Source organism: Borostomias antarcticus (genome assembly GCF_949987555.1).
Source record: "Borostomias antarcticus genome assembly, chromosome: 10".
Classification (NCBI taxonomy): domain Eukaryota; kingdom Metazoa; phylum Chordata; class Actinopteri; order Stomiiformes; family Stomiidae; genus Borostomias; species Borostomias antarcticus.
This window is the reverse complement of record NC_140243.1, coordinates 23,664,414-23,679,413: the sequence shown is the minus strand read 5'-3', so window position 1 is coordinate 23,679,413 and position 15,000 is coordinate 23,664,414. Positions and strand designations below refer to the sequence as shown.

At 46.1% G+C, this 15,000-nt stretch overlaps 1 protein-coding gene across 2 annotated transcripts in view; it reads right to left on the bottom strand.

Moving 5' to 3' along the window:
- mroh1 (maestro heat-like repeat family member 1) overlaps positions 1-11,195 on the bottom strand; it is a 41,089-nt gene extending 29,894 nt beyond the window's left edge. Inside the window, exons 1-10 of one of the 2 annotated variants that reach the window (XM_084443757.1) lie at positions 11,062-11,195; positions 10,194-10,286; positions 9,718-9,863; positions 6,950-7,081; positions 6,531-6,693; positions 5,579-5,677; positions 5,177-5,328; positions 3,989-4,129; positions 3,305-3,397; positions 2,243-2,321 (exon numbers count right to left, since the gene is read on the bottom strand). In XM_084443757.1, the coding sequence (XP_084299883.1) occupies positions 2,243-2,321; positions 3,305-3,397; positions 3,989-4,129; positions 5,177-5,328; positions 5,579-5,677; positions 6,531-6,693; positions 6,950-7,081; positions 9,718-9,863; positions 10,194-10,215 (1,027 nt within the window). In that variant the 5' untranslated portion in view covers positions 10,216-10,286; positions 11,062-11,195. Of the gene's footprint in view, positions 1-2,242; positions 2,322-3,304; positions 3,398-3,988; positions 4,130-5,176; positions 5,329-5,578; positions 5,678-6,530; positions 6,694-6,949; positions 7,082-9,717; positions 9,864-10,193; positions 10,296-11,061 lie in introns of both variants that reach the window. The other variant, XM_084443756.1, reaches the window with a different exon arrangement.
- Between the last annotated feature and the right edge of the window lie 3,805 nt (positions 11,196-15,000).

Sequence of the window (15,000 nt, the reverse complement as noted above, 5' to 3'; positions counted from 1 at the left end):
GCTACACACAGACCTCACAGTCTTCTCGGCACAGAGAGCGCACACACACACACACACACATTGAAAGCCTAAGGTCTATACACTGTTATAGTAATGAGTCACCGGACTCGTTCTCGGCTACAGTAACAGACACTGCGTCGTCACCCATCAGCTTAGTGGAGAGCCTACTGTACGCGTTCCAACCCGCGCTGAGATCAAATACAACAACGCCGAGCCCTGGTTCCCAGCCAGACTCAGGAAGTCAAGCCTGGGGAAAGAGGAAGTGCGTAGGAGCGGGGATCAGGACCGGTTCAAAAAGCCCAAGTACAGGTTTATCAAGGAGGCTAAACGACGCCACTCTGAGAAACTTGAACACTCATTGTTCTCAGATGGAAATGTGTCGTCGGTCTGGAAAGGCCTCAGACAGATCTCAGACTACAAACCCAGATCCCCCCGCCTGCTGGCGACTCGGGGCCTCGCCAACGACCTGAAAGAGTTCTTCTGCAGGTTTGAAAAACAATGTGTGTGTCCCCCCGCCCCCCACACTCATCAGCCCCAACAACAACCCAACAACCCCCCCCCCCCCCTTATCATCCTAGAGAAGAACGTGAACCCCCTGGTCAAGAGACCCCCGGAAAGCGGCCGGACCAGACCGGACTCTGTCTCCCCCTGCATGCTGAGGTTCTGTGCTGATCAGCTGTCCCCCGCTGTTCACCGACATCTTCAACACCTCACTAGAGACACGCCATGTTCCAGCCTGCTTCAACACCTCCACCATCACCCCCGGCCCCCAGAAAGCAAGGACCACTGGCCTCAACGACTACAGACCCGTCGCCCTGACCCCTGTAGCGATTAAGGTTTTTGAGTGCCTTTTTCTGCGGCATCTCAAATCCATCACAGACCCTCCCCCTGGACGCCCTGCGGTTCGCCTACAGCGGACGACGCAGTTCACATGGCCGTTCACTTCATCCTCCAGGACCTGGAGTCCGATCCTGTTTGTAGACTTCAGCTCTGTTTTCAACACCATCTTCCCGCTCACTCTGGAGGACGTGCTCTCCCAGACGCGTGTGGCCGACCCCACCTGAAGATGGATCATAGACTTCCTGTCTGACAGGCAGCAGCACGTGAAACTGGGCAAGCGCGTCTCTGACTCCAGGACCATGAGCGCAGCCCCCCCCCCCCAAGGCTGTGTTCTTTCCCCCCTACTCTTCTCCCTGCACACGGAAAGCTCCACCTTTGCCAAAACAATCTGGAGCTCAACACTCAAGAAAGTGGAGATGATTGTCGACTTTAGAAAGAGTCCAGTCCCCCTCCCTCCCCTGTATATCAGCTCCCTCACGCAAAAAGCACAGCAGAGGATGTACCTCCTGAGGCAGATGAAGAATTTCAACATGTCCAGGCCTCCAGGACCCTACAACAGGCCAGAACGATTGTGGCCGACCCCTCCAATTCCCGGTTACGGTCTCTTTGACCCACTCTCCACTGGCAGGAGATTGCGGGCCTTCGGGACCGGGTTCACACGCCACAAAAACAGCTTCTTTCCCAAGGCCATCAGGCTCATTAACAAGGGTCGTGTCCAACAACGACCCCCCCCCCCCCCCCCCACCACCACCACTTGCACAAGACCTCTGACTGTTCCACATACCTCAACGGCACACATATTACACACACTGTATATAACATCGCTCATATATATATATATATCACACTACACTCTGCACACACTGTACATACTCTCACCACACTGTATATAGTACATACATTGTATTTGTGCCTCCCTTTTTTTAACAGTATATTGTAATTTGTACATTGCACTGTATCCTGTTTGCACTGTTTTTTGTATTTTGTATCTGCACTGTCTTTGTACTGTATTTGCACTGTCATGTCTTTGCACTGTCCTGTCCTACAATCGGTCCTACTGTATATCGTCTATAACAACGTACAGCTTAACCCTAGTCAAATTCCTAATATGTGCAAACCATATACAGTACATGGCTAATAAACAGATCTTGAATCGTGAGCTAGTTTGTTATTACAGATGAAGATGGATACTGATTTCCAAAAATGAATGAATGAATGAATCATTGAATGAACTATTCATTCCTTCATTTATTCATTCATTCATTAAATAAAAGATCGATTTTGGGATTCATGAATCGATTCTGAATCATTTGATTCAGAATCCATGAATCGATCTTTTAAACCCAGCCCTATCTCTGATAGATCAGTATTATCAGTAATAGTAGATGAAGACCAGGAATACCCAGGATGCTGAAGCACCTCAACACCTCGTTGTGGTTCTTCACTGTGGGGGGGTTGCTGTAGTCCACAGGACCACACACCTGGGGGGTTGAGAAGAGAAGCAGGCAAAGCACTGGTCAACATTTCGGGCCAGTGACACGGTCATACAGCTCAAAACCCATTTGAAACAAAACATCAAAGGGAGTTTGTACCCCTTTAAAAAGCATAGCTAATGACAAAATGCTAACATGTGAACATTGAAGACATATGGAGAAACTGCACCAAGAGCCTGAGGCCAGGTGAGTCACTGAGGCCAGGCTGGGTGAGTCACTGAGCTACCTTTTTATTTAACCGTTATCCAGGTTATTTTAGTTGATATTACAATCTCTTTCTCAAAGGAGCCCTGGCCAAGACAGCCGCGATACATTTCAAACAACAACAGTAATACAATTTCAAACCACATAAAAGCAACGCAACATAGCAGCAGCAATACAATTTCAACACAGCACATAATACACAACACATTCATGGAGTCATGAGCCTAAGAAGAAGAAATACAGAAGGAGGTGGAACCTGGCCAGGACAGCAACTACAGGCTCCAATTGAATTTGCCTCCGAACCCTTCCCTACGTCTTTGAAAAGTAGAATGTGTTGCCAATGTCTGCACACTGTAGCGTGTGTTGCCAGTGACTACAGACTAGCGTGTGTTGCCAGTGACTACAGACTAGCGTGTGTTGCCAGTGACTACAGACTAGCATGTGTTGCCAGTGACTACAGACTGTAGCGTGTGTTGCCATTGACTACAGACTGTAGCGTGTGTTGCCATTGACTACAGACTGTAGCGTGTGTTGCCAGTGACTACAGACTGTAGCGTGTGTTGCCATTGACTACAGACTGTAGCGTGTGTTGCCATTGACTACAGACTGTAGCGTGTGTTGCCATTGACTACAGGCAGTAGCGTGTGTTGCCAGTGACTACAGACGGTAGCGTGTGTTGCCAGTGACTACAGGCGGTAGCGTGTGTTGCTGGTGTCTGCAGACTGTAGGACTGTGTGTGCGAAGCCAGTGTGGTCAGTCTACGGTACCTGCTGGTGCAGGGCGAAGAGCAGACTGTCCACTTGAGTCTCCAGAACTCTGCTGCCCATGTTCACAGATGCATCCAGTACCTGGCACAGGCTCTGTAGAGAACACACACAAACGCGCACGCGCGCACATACACACACACACACAGACACACAGACACACACACACACACATACATACATACATACATTACAATTCTACCTGCATCAGTGACTTTCTCATTGAATCATATCTGGTCGGTATGATACAAAACTTGCTCACTGAAGCAGCTAGACCTGACACAGACCTGAAACAGACCTGAAACAGACCTGACACAGACCTGACACAGACCTGACACAGACCTGAAACAGACCTGACACAGACCTGACACAGACCTGACACAGACCTGAAACAGACCTGACGCAGAACCGACGCAGACCCGACACAGACCCGACACAGACCCGACACAGACCCGACACAGACCCGACACAGACCCGACACAGACCCGACACAGACCTGACACAGACCTGAAACAGACCTGACGCTTGCTCACTGACGCAGCTCGACCAGATATGATGCTAAACTTTCTCATTGAATCCTATCTGGTTGGTATGATAGAAAACTTTCTCACTGACGCAGCTAGAATAAAGCCAGCGGGCGATGAGGACCAACATTACCGAGCGGCATCCTGGGAGGTGGTTCTGTACCTTGCTGATGATGTAGTGCTCGTTGTTCTTCTTGTAGAGAGAGAGCATGGTGGGGATGAGTTTGGGGATCTGCTCCTCTAGTTTCTCATGAGCAATCAGGTGACACATGGAGCCCACAGCCTCGGCCACCGTCAGTCTCAGCTAGAGCACGCGGCCGACACGCACGCACACACACACACACACACGCGCGCGCACGCACGCACGCACACACAAGCACACAACATTAGAACACCTTCGAAAGTGCACACACACGCGCAACATTAGAACACCTTTGAAAGTGTGCGCGCGCACACACACACACACACACACACAATTAGAACACCTTTGAAAGTGTCAAATAAACTTAGATTTTATGGTATAACATCCCTTTAAGCTAAGTTGAGGCCCACTCACATACATTAGAGAAACACACTGCCATGGAGAAACACAGCCAGCGAACTGTCATCACCAAACTGGCGGGAAAAACATTCAGCATCAGCTCAGTCCATATCTAACCCAACCAGAACGGTGTTTATCAATGTGGGCGAATCATCTGTTTTAAAACATTCTAGAACATGGCCTAAGATGGAACATTGCTTTGCCGTCGTGGCTCTGTGGTCAATGATGTCAAACCAACATGGAGTCCATTACCTGATTACAGATAAGGAGCTGGTTCTCTGGTCTAGGTTAAGAAACCATTAGAGACAGACAGAAGTCTGCTGCATAAGAACATTTACACATCCAGATTCCAGATTCAAGATAAAGTGAAATGTTGTCTTAATCAGTCGAGTTCTCTAGTCTGCCCTGTCTCCTCTGTGTCTGGCCTGGGCTCTCTCTGACCTTGTTCTGCCTGTGTGTGTGTGTGTGTGTGTGTGTGTGTGTGTGTGTGTGTGTGTGTCTGTGTGTGTCTGTGTGTGCGTGTGTGTGTGTGTGTGTGTGTGTGTGTGTGTGTGTGTGTGTGTGTGTGTGTGCGTGTGTGTGTGTGTGTGCACACTTGTGTCTCAAAGTCTCAGCTTTCTCCAAGAGACTCCAATGAAGAGTCTGCTTTCATGTCAACCCGCTGCTACAACAGAGAGGCCACTGAGACAGAAATGGATGTGATTAGCGCTTAATAGGTTTCCTGCCCCTGGTCATCCAGCCAGGGCGTGTCCAGCTGGGGCGTGTCCAGCCGGGGGGTGTCCAGCCGGGGGGTGTCCAGCCGGGCCTTACCTTGGGCTCCCTGCTCTGTAGCCAGCCGCTGAAGAGGATGTCATAGGCGCCGTACATCTCGGTGGCGAAGGTGTCCTTCCGGACCGTGGGGTCCGGGGCCTTGTCCAGGTTGGCCAGGTACTCCAGAATACTCTCGCTGAAGTGGCACAGGGCTGAGAGGAGGGAGGAGGAGAGAGGAGAAGAGAGAGGGCGGGGGAGGAGGGGGCATAGAGAGAGAGAGAGAGAGAGAGAGAGAGGGGGAGAGGGGGAGAGGGGGGGAGAGAGAGAGAGAGAGGAGAGAGAGAGAGAGAGAGAGAGAGAGAGAGAGAGAGAGAGAGAAAAGTGTGAAATACACAGAAAGGATTCAAAAAAAACTTCAAAAAAAATCGGTCAGTCAGTGATGGGATGCGTCCATGGTCTTACCGGAGGAGAACACCCACTTCATGTTGTCCTGTTTGGCCATGACCAGCATAGGCAGCATAGTGCCCAGGATGGCATTGAGAAATGGCACCATACCATAGACTGGAAACAGAAGCAGGTAGTTACACTGAGGTTAGACTCCATCATGACCACATCAAACGTTGCTAAAATGGTCACACGAGCCTGACGAGTCCACTTCCGGCCTGCACTGTCAACTACGTCTGGTATTCAGACGCAGACATTTTGATGAAGGAAGTTGGGGGAAAAACTGGCGGATATCCCGTCAAAATTCCGTAGAGAGTAGTAGAGTTGGAAGTGATGAGTTTTTTTAATAACTTCCTTTTACAAATTCTAAGCGGCTGGAGTCCTGAACTCTCTCCTCCGTAGAGAGTCTGGCTCCAAGACTAAGAAAATGGGGAAGTACTGTATCAGCAGTGGTTTGGGAGTAAAGTAACAAAGATATGTTTTGGAGATGAGAATTATCTAGTCATGAGATCTAACCATGGCTGGCCAATGATTCAAAATCAGTGGCTATAATAATAATAATAATAATAATAATAATAATAATAATAATAATAATAATAATAATAATACTACACTTTATTTGTATAGCACCTTTCATACAAATAAATGCAGATGAAAGTGCTTTACAACAGAGAATTTACATGCATGGAGTGCTTTAAATAAAAATAGACATACTGTAAAATGTACAAAAAGCAGGAAAAATAAGATGGAACATAAAACACAATAAAAGAAGATAAAGATAAGAAATCAAGTCAAATACAACGTTTTACAGTGGCAAAAGCTCACAGAGAACTGGGCCAAAACTCACCAAGAGTGTGAGATCATTCATTAGGCTATATTTAAATACAACTTCTGTATATGAACCGGATAGTGGCTGATTCTAGATCAGCACTCCTACAGGTCTGGGTTGTGTGTGTAGTACTTCTCATACCGTTGGAGTCCGATAAGCTGGCTAACGTCTGGACCACAAAGAAGTGGGGCAGGATCCCTGGCTGGAACTTGCTCAGGATCTCCTCCATGATGTCATTGATGTGTTTGTTGCCCACGGCAACCAGAATATTACTGGCCGCCTGCTGCCAATCAGGCACAACGTCCTGCAGAAACAGGAAGGAACACGCAACGGAATACAACTGAAATTTCCTGTTTTTAGTTCAACAAATCATCAGGGAATGCATTTATCATTACGGTTACAGTAGAAAGTGACAAACCCTGTTACATAACACTTAGGCAGAAGGATGGGCCGAAACATTCGAGCAACATCAGACCAACTGACTAGCGACTGCAAGAAACTAGTCTACGGATATTTCAGAAGGAGACGAGACCAGTTCTGTCCAGAGGGGTCAAACCTACCTTTGATCGTGTCATTTCCTCAGAGGCCAGTGAGATCACACTCTTGATCTTGGGGTAGCTGACCTCATCTATCTTACTCCTCACCACCAGCTCGATGGTCTGCAGGATCACCACTCTGTGACTGATTACCAGCTGAGAGGAGACAGGGAAGAACTCAAACAATGGCCTCCAGATCATATTAATCTTTCATTTGTATCCCCATGAGATCTGTGAAGGAAGGGAGCAAGAGGAAGGGCCAGATGCTAGGGGAGCGTTTCACTGTACATTATACTGTACGATATACTCTTAAACTTAACTTGAACTGAACTTAATGCAGTCCTGCAAACTCACAAGAGTGAAAAAGGTGACAAGGTCCAAAACCTTAGTTATGGTAGGGGGGTCTGGGGGCATCCTCCCCCGGAAGACATTTTTAGTGATTTTAATATGCAAATTACGCTTTTTGGAGCGTTTTGAAACTAGAATTTCTGTGTGAGTAGATACATGGCTCTTGCGAGGCACATAGAATATCCATCCCAATTACAACCCCAAATACAATTATGTAGATATCCAGATTCACAGTTGAAACATTTTAATCAGAATTTCAATGTTTCTTTTTCCGATACCGATATATAAAAAAACACAAAAAATTACTTCTCCTCTTAGAATGGTCTTACCCATATTATTGTATCGATATGATGACACTGTCTTGGCTTGCATAGATTTAGATTAAGGTTTCCCATTATTATCACTTATTTACTGATGAATAGGCTCTCCAAATATTATTCTGTATATATCAGATTCAGTAGACTTCATACTTCAGTAGGCCTATACAGTATACCATTTGGACCAATGCCAAGTGAGTAAAAAAAAAGAAAAAAGAAAAAAAAAAAAAAAGTAGTGTTTTTTGTTGTGTAATTGTTTTCTGTGACTTTTATTTTGGAATTCCTTGAAAGAAAGCTACCGGACATAGGTTTCGTTTCTGCTTGAGGGGCAACTAGTAGTGTCCTCTATCCTAATTTTAAACCACAAAAATATCCAACTACAGCTGATCAGAAATTTCGTTAACAAGTGATTAGCAGCAGCAGCTTTGTAGATATTTGGGCTGTATGAAAATAAACGCTGTATGAGGAGATCCTGGGAGAAAACTCACGCAATTGGAATGGATGTTGGACATTGTTGACATGATGTTATTCAACTCGAGATCAAGCAACGTTACATCCAACAGGATCTGTATTTATACAATGGTCTGCTGTGGTTAGTCACTATTTCACATTCTGAATTGAAATTACCCACTACTCTATAACATTTAGCTTACGCAGGTTTGTACTTATATCTATGCCAAGCTAACCAGTTAATATTATCCAATAAGGTTTATTCTAGCCTGAACATCAAACGCAGTCATTCTTCCATCACCCCCCCCCTTTTGGAAAACTCCCCGGATCTGCATGATTCATGTGAATGACCCAACTGACAAAAAAACGGCGATTGTAGCCGAAAGGCGACTAGTTTGCAGGTGTGTTAATGGGTGGGAGCTAGTCTCTCTGGGCTGAGATGTGGCTAGTCGGTTGGTAGGTACTGTAGATGCATCACCGCACTGCTGTTTTAACAACCAGAACAGTCCCGCTGTCTTAGTTACTGTACCATACACACCCACACAAACACACATTGCTGTTTTAACAACCAGAACAGTCCCACTGTCTTAGTTACTGTACCATACACACCCACACAAACACACATTGCTGTTTTAACAACCAGAACAGTCCCACTGTCTTAGTTACTGTACCATACACACCCACACCTTGCTGTTTTAACAACCAGAAAAGTCCCATTGTACTAGTTACAACACACATGCACGTGCACGCACACACGCGCGCACACACTCTCTCACTCACACATACACACACACGCACACACACACGAGAACATTCTGAGAGCTACCGTAAAGTAATCTCCTTCATGCAGTGCACTGCAGAGTCACCTGACATGCCATATCACACGAGATGTCTAGGGTGTTACAAATCTAGGTCTAGGCCTTTCTAGTGTGATAGTGATCTTGGGCCGTGACTGCTGCAGCCAGGCGGCACTACTGTAGGTGACTGGATGAGGCAGAGCAAACACATCTGCACTCAATGTGGGTTTATTATGTTTGTATAGGCAACACATGCAAAGCCGACAGTATGAGCATTTACTTTGGTATGAACGGTGAATCTGATAGTGTTTGACCTTGAGGCGTTGGACTAGGTAGTCCTTATACACATACCATATTTAACACTGCTACCAACACACTCAAACAACTGAACACTGTACACAACACAACTGTATACTTCAACAATATTTAATTGCACTGCCTACATCATGGACACAGACAGTCATCCATGATCGGATAGGATAAGTAGATGAGGATGATACTAATAGACTGCTAGACGATGGGTAGTATAGTAAATTGCCAGTTTGGGAACCTTTCAATGTCTAGCTGAGTACCTAGGACTAAAACAAGGAACTGATTAGCGCTGATAAGACACTGTAAGGACAAGCAATTACAAGAATTCCAATGTACTCCAATGTACAGTACCTGTACCCGTACTTGTTACACATGGCAAATAAACTTTCTATTCTATTCTATTCTACATAACAGCAGCCACAGAATTGAACTAGCAGTATCAGCAGCACAGCACATGGACAGTAACACATGTCAGTAGTCCGTTAGTTACTTGGAAGGTCTATACACTAAGGCAGGCTTGGCTATAAAAGAGTCGGTGACCAGTTGGGGCAGCTGTTATGGTACTGACCTTGGGGTTTTTGAGTAGGTAGTCCTGGCACATGGACAGCACCTTGTCCGGCTTCTGTTTCCCCAGGGTCAGCATGGACTTCCTCACCTGCTCCTGCACCACCGCGTCCTTGTCGTTGGCGCTGTCCAGCAGGGCCAGGGTGACCTCTGGGACGAACAGGGAGAACAGAGACACTAGTGAGACAGTAGAACCCAGTAGACAAACAGACTGTTAACACATACTGTAGTAGTGGACACAGAGGAGCCAGGGACACCTGTTGTATCAGGCAGGAAGGAGAGGAAAGATGGTAGAGAAAACTAGACAGTCTACGCCCACTTAGACACAGCAGGGCTAGACACTTCTGAGAATATACAGGTAGAGACACATGTGAGTGGTCTGCACACAACAGAAAGAGACCAGCAAGAGAACAGAGAGGACACAACAGAACAGTTCTCCTGAGGTTATGAGAGGTCAGAGGTGAGAGGTAAGAGACTCACGCTCAATGTCTGACTCCTCCATGGGGCCTGTGTGAAGGCTGGGGGGTAGGACACTCTCAGGAAGGCATGTGGTGGAGCCGGTGGCTGGTCCAGCTGGTTAGCCTGCACGGGAAAGAGAGGAGAGAGGAGATAAGAGAGGAGATAAGAGAGGAGAGGAGAGGAAAGGAGAGGAGAAAGGAGGAGAGGATAGGAGAAAGGAGGAGAGGAGAGGAGAGAGGAGAGAGGCTGTGCAATTTGATATGCAAAGACAGTGAGGCAAGGTGAAATTCGAGTAAAACCGTTGGTGTCATGTCTACGGAAGCGCATCAGGGCCAACAGCTGAGTTTTTTTTTTAAGCTTCTGAGTTTAAAGTCAGAAATTCAGACTTTAAACTCAGAAGCTTAAAAAAATAATAAACTCAGTTATTGGCCCTAATGCTCTTGCGTACATGTCTCCTTATATGAATGAATATGACGACAGCGTTTGCCAGTCGAAAAATATTAAATTGCTAACTTGGCTAAATCAAATTCTTCTACTGAGGTGCACATACTAAACCTCATTTGACATTTGAGCCATGTAATTAGCTGATGAGTTATAGATAGCTCAGGAACTCAAGTGACTTCCTGGATTAACTTTGATTTGCTTTAGCTAGGCTAGTCTCGCCAGAGGTGTGAGGTTAGCTGACGTAGACCAAACCTGTCTGCTGGTTCGTTTTAACTTAGCATCATCAAGTTGTCCAGCTGAGACCACAGCAAAGGATCTTTCTGCCATTATGCTAGCGGCGACATTCAACATTCACTTCTAGATTCCAGCACACAAACAACCTCGGAACCTAAGAACTGGCATATGGTGAGAGAGGTGTATTACAAACCCAGCCAGGTCTTCCTACCTCTCAGGGAGCAGCAGGTCTGAGGTCAGGCTAACGCCGCTAGCAGGTTAGCTTAGCTCCTGAGAAACAGACCCGGATCTCTCCGACTCTGTGACAGCTACAGTGGATAACCAAGGATTTCGCGATTTGTCTTCTATCAACATCCAGATTGTTGTTTGTATTTGGCTGTGGATGTATCCTCAGGACAGAGACACACTTAGCTAACCCAGCCCGGAGCTGTCAGTGCAGGTTGCTAGCTGGTAAACAGCCTATCATGTGCCTCGAGTCAGCAGGAACGCATCAGAGCGTGTGGGCGTGACCGGCCACGCCCCTCTGGTGACGAGCCACCCACATCAGCAGGAGATGGTTTTGATGAGCACCCTCACACCACGAGATATGATCTCATGATATCAATGATTTCACATTCTGTCAGTTGTGCAACCTTTTCTCCTCACGCGCCTGTGTTCTTGCGCAGTGCTTTATGTTATGTAAAAACAAACAGCGATGGAAGTTAATGTATTATAGTTTCAGCAGTAGCCTAAAGGCATTGAAACGGTGGCGTGTTCATAATATACACCGTTAAAATTGATGTAATTGAGAAAAGGCACTAGAGGGAGCCAGTCAGTTGGAATACAACACTTCACCTGGCTCCGAGCACCCAGAATGAACTCTGGCTCCTCACCTGCATAAACACCAGTTCAACCTGACTAATGTGCTCAATAGGCACTTACTGATAGACACATCAGCACCACGTCTCTAATGGGAAATCTCTGTCTTGGGCTCTGGAGGAAGCAGGCCTGGGCGAAGCCAATGTTTAATCAAGTGCCATATGGATCACACTGACACAGCTGTGAATAGGCCAACCACCACCTACTTCCTTGGTTTCTCAAGTACCTCCTCTGACAGTCAAACAGCATGATGTTCTCCTAGTCTCCTAGTAGACTAGCGGAACAGGGCTAAAGGTAAACGTATTCATCATAGTGTAACCCGAGCCCGCGTCAGTGAACTACGGGGTCAGCCCAGACTTTAAACAGGCCAGCGTTTATTATGGTGAACTACTCAGGTGTGCTCATTTTCTATGTATAGTCTGTGTCTCAACGGTATGGAAATGACAGAGGAACTGAGCTATTTTCATGGGGATTGGCAAATCAATGGTTTTTCTGCAATGCATTCATGAAGTTTTTATACAACTTTTCGGGAGACTAATGAGCGTAGGTGATGTGGTTAAGTTTCTAGCTGATGGATGCCTTATTTGTCATTTGCAAACGTGTTTTTTGTCGTTTTTTGAGAGATTTTTTTTCTGCAGACCACAAGTTCTGTTTAGAAAAGGTGCAGCTGTGGCAGGAAGAACGGAAAGTATTTATTGATATTTAAACGTACTTATACCAACTGTAAATTGAAATGAGACACCTGTCAAATGAATGTGTCAAATCGACATCCCACATCTAATTCACAGGAAATTTCGGTCTGTAGTTCCCCCGTGTGTGTGTGTGTGTGTGTGTGTGTCTGTGTGTGTCTCTGTGTGTGTGTGTGTGTGTGTGTGTGTACATGTGCCTGTGTTATGTTATAAAAACCAAAATAAAGCTCATGAGTCACTATACATTTATCAAATAATCAAATTAAATGTCAACACCTGACTCGTTATTTGTGTATAGAATCTGAAATAGTTATTGCATTTTGAGTGAGAATATTGCTGTAACCTTTCATTGTCCAGAATGCAATAGTCTGCTTGCAAACGGAATATCCACATCCCCTACCACCATGGCTTAAAGTCTGCACAAACAACTAAGACGTTTTATGAAACCAATCATGGCTAAAATTCAATGACTTCAGTTAAATACCACATTAGTTGATTTGCGGGTGCGGGGTGTTTATAAATCGAGTATTTTTTACGATTCTGAATAAGTTCCCCCATGCAGAAATGAATGGCTTCTTATGGCTGCCCACTCTGTTCTCCCGGGGTTCGACCCGCCTTAATGAAAGGTTTAGGGAGACAGATGAGACTTAGAGGAGGTTTACACTTTTATAAAACAACATTTAACAAATGACAGACTGCCCTGCGACCAATCTGGAACATAAGGAATGCGCTGTGTGTGTGTGTGTGTGTGTGTGTGTGTGTGTGTGTGTGTGTGTGTGTGTGTGTGTGTGTGTGTGTGTGTGTGTGAATAACCAAGGAACACCTCTGTTGTAAATTCCTTTGTACAATAACACTGCTAGACAGTATTATATCTGTCCATTTATCTTCCCTAAAATAAAGAGCCAGATAAACGCTGGCTTTGCTTTTGCTTTTGCTACTGTACCCCCCCAGTTAAACCCGTGTGGTTGGAGTTACAATCAGGGATACACTATCTGACTATGGGTAGGCATTTAGGGGGGTCCTAAACTGTGCCAAACTAGTGGAAATTATTTAAGACTATTTAAACAAATGCAGTTAAATACATTTTTACTCCCCTCAAGGCGAAAACCTAGCTCTCTTTGCTAACATTTTCATATGCTGTAAAATTAGGGTGTTTAAAACTCAATAATAGCCAGGTTAGGCAAATGCCAAAGCCTTTAAGCCTGGGTTGGGGTCCAAGGCACAGCGGCTTGGGCACGGGGAGTAGGGCTGTTGATACAGCTGAACTCTCCAGGCTCCACACATCACCCAAACACCGCATCCCCTAGGGCTTCCTGGAGGGAGCGCTCACTCTAACCCTAACCCAAACAGTCCAACCAATCAGACCTATGACTCTAACACACACACACACACACACACACACACACACACACACACACACACACACACACACACACACGAGTACCACACACATGGAACTATTCATCCCAACCTCAGGCCCTGATCCTCAAACTTAATTCCTAGACAGACTTATCCTGGCCCTGAGGGACAACCAACATGCAAGCTCCCTCCATCCCCTTAGCTTACAGACAGATCTGACTGAGACACAATGTCAATCCCAGGATTCTAACAGTCCTATTTAAATTCAGAAATATTACATGGTACCGTAGGTGTGCTGTATTGAGATTTTTTTCCCTTCAAAATTTTGGCCGTAAATTGCTTGAGAGTTCTCTTTGAATTCGGTAGGAAATATGGACAGTGTCATCTTTATCTGTCTCTCTGTCTCTCTGTCCGTCCCCTGATCTCCTCTCTGTCCTTCACCTCTATAGCGTCCAATTTGTACACACTGTCCTTTGTCCTCTCTCTCCTCTCTCTCCTGTGTTCTCTCTCTCCTCTCTGTTCTCTCTCCTCTCTCTCCTCCATGTCCTCTCTCTCTCCTCTCTGTTCTCTCTCCTCTCTCTCCTCCATGTCCTCTCTCTCTCCTCTCTGATCTCTCTCCTCTCTCCTCCATGTCCTCTCTCTCTCCTCTCTGATCTCTCTCCTCTCTCTCCTCCATGTCCTCTCTCTCTCCTCTCTGATCTCTCTCCTCTCTCTCCTCCATGTCCTCTCTCTGTCCTCTCTGTTCTTTTTCTGTCCTCTCTGTCCTCTCTGTCTTCTCAGTTCTCTCTGTTCTCTATCTGTCTTCATCTGTCCTCTCTCTCTGTTCTCTCTGTGTTCTCTCTCTGTCCTCCCTGTCCTACCCTGTTCCCTCTCTCTGTTCTCTCTCTGTCCTCTCATCTGTCCTCTCTCTCTGTTCTCTGTTCTCTGTCTGTCCTCATCTGTCCTCTCTCTCTGTTCTCTGTTCTCTCTCTGTCCTCTCATCTGTCCTGTCTCTCTGTCCTGTCTGTCCTCCCTGTTCCCTCTCTCGGTTGTTGTTGTTGTCCTTGGCGGTGTGAGCTGCCTGGATGTGACACTTCATCACGAGGAGACTGATGTTGACTCTGGACAAGCTCACAGGAGGATCTGTGGAGTTTCTCTTAAATCTCCTCTGCTTCTTGGCTAAACTATCCATCCACTGGCACAGAGCGATAGAATAATGAACTCAGTCTTACCTGAGAGAATAAAACCAGCGGAAAGCAGAAATA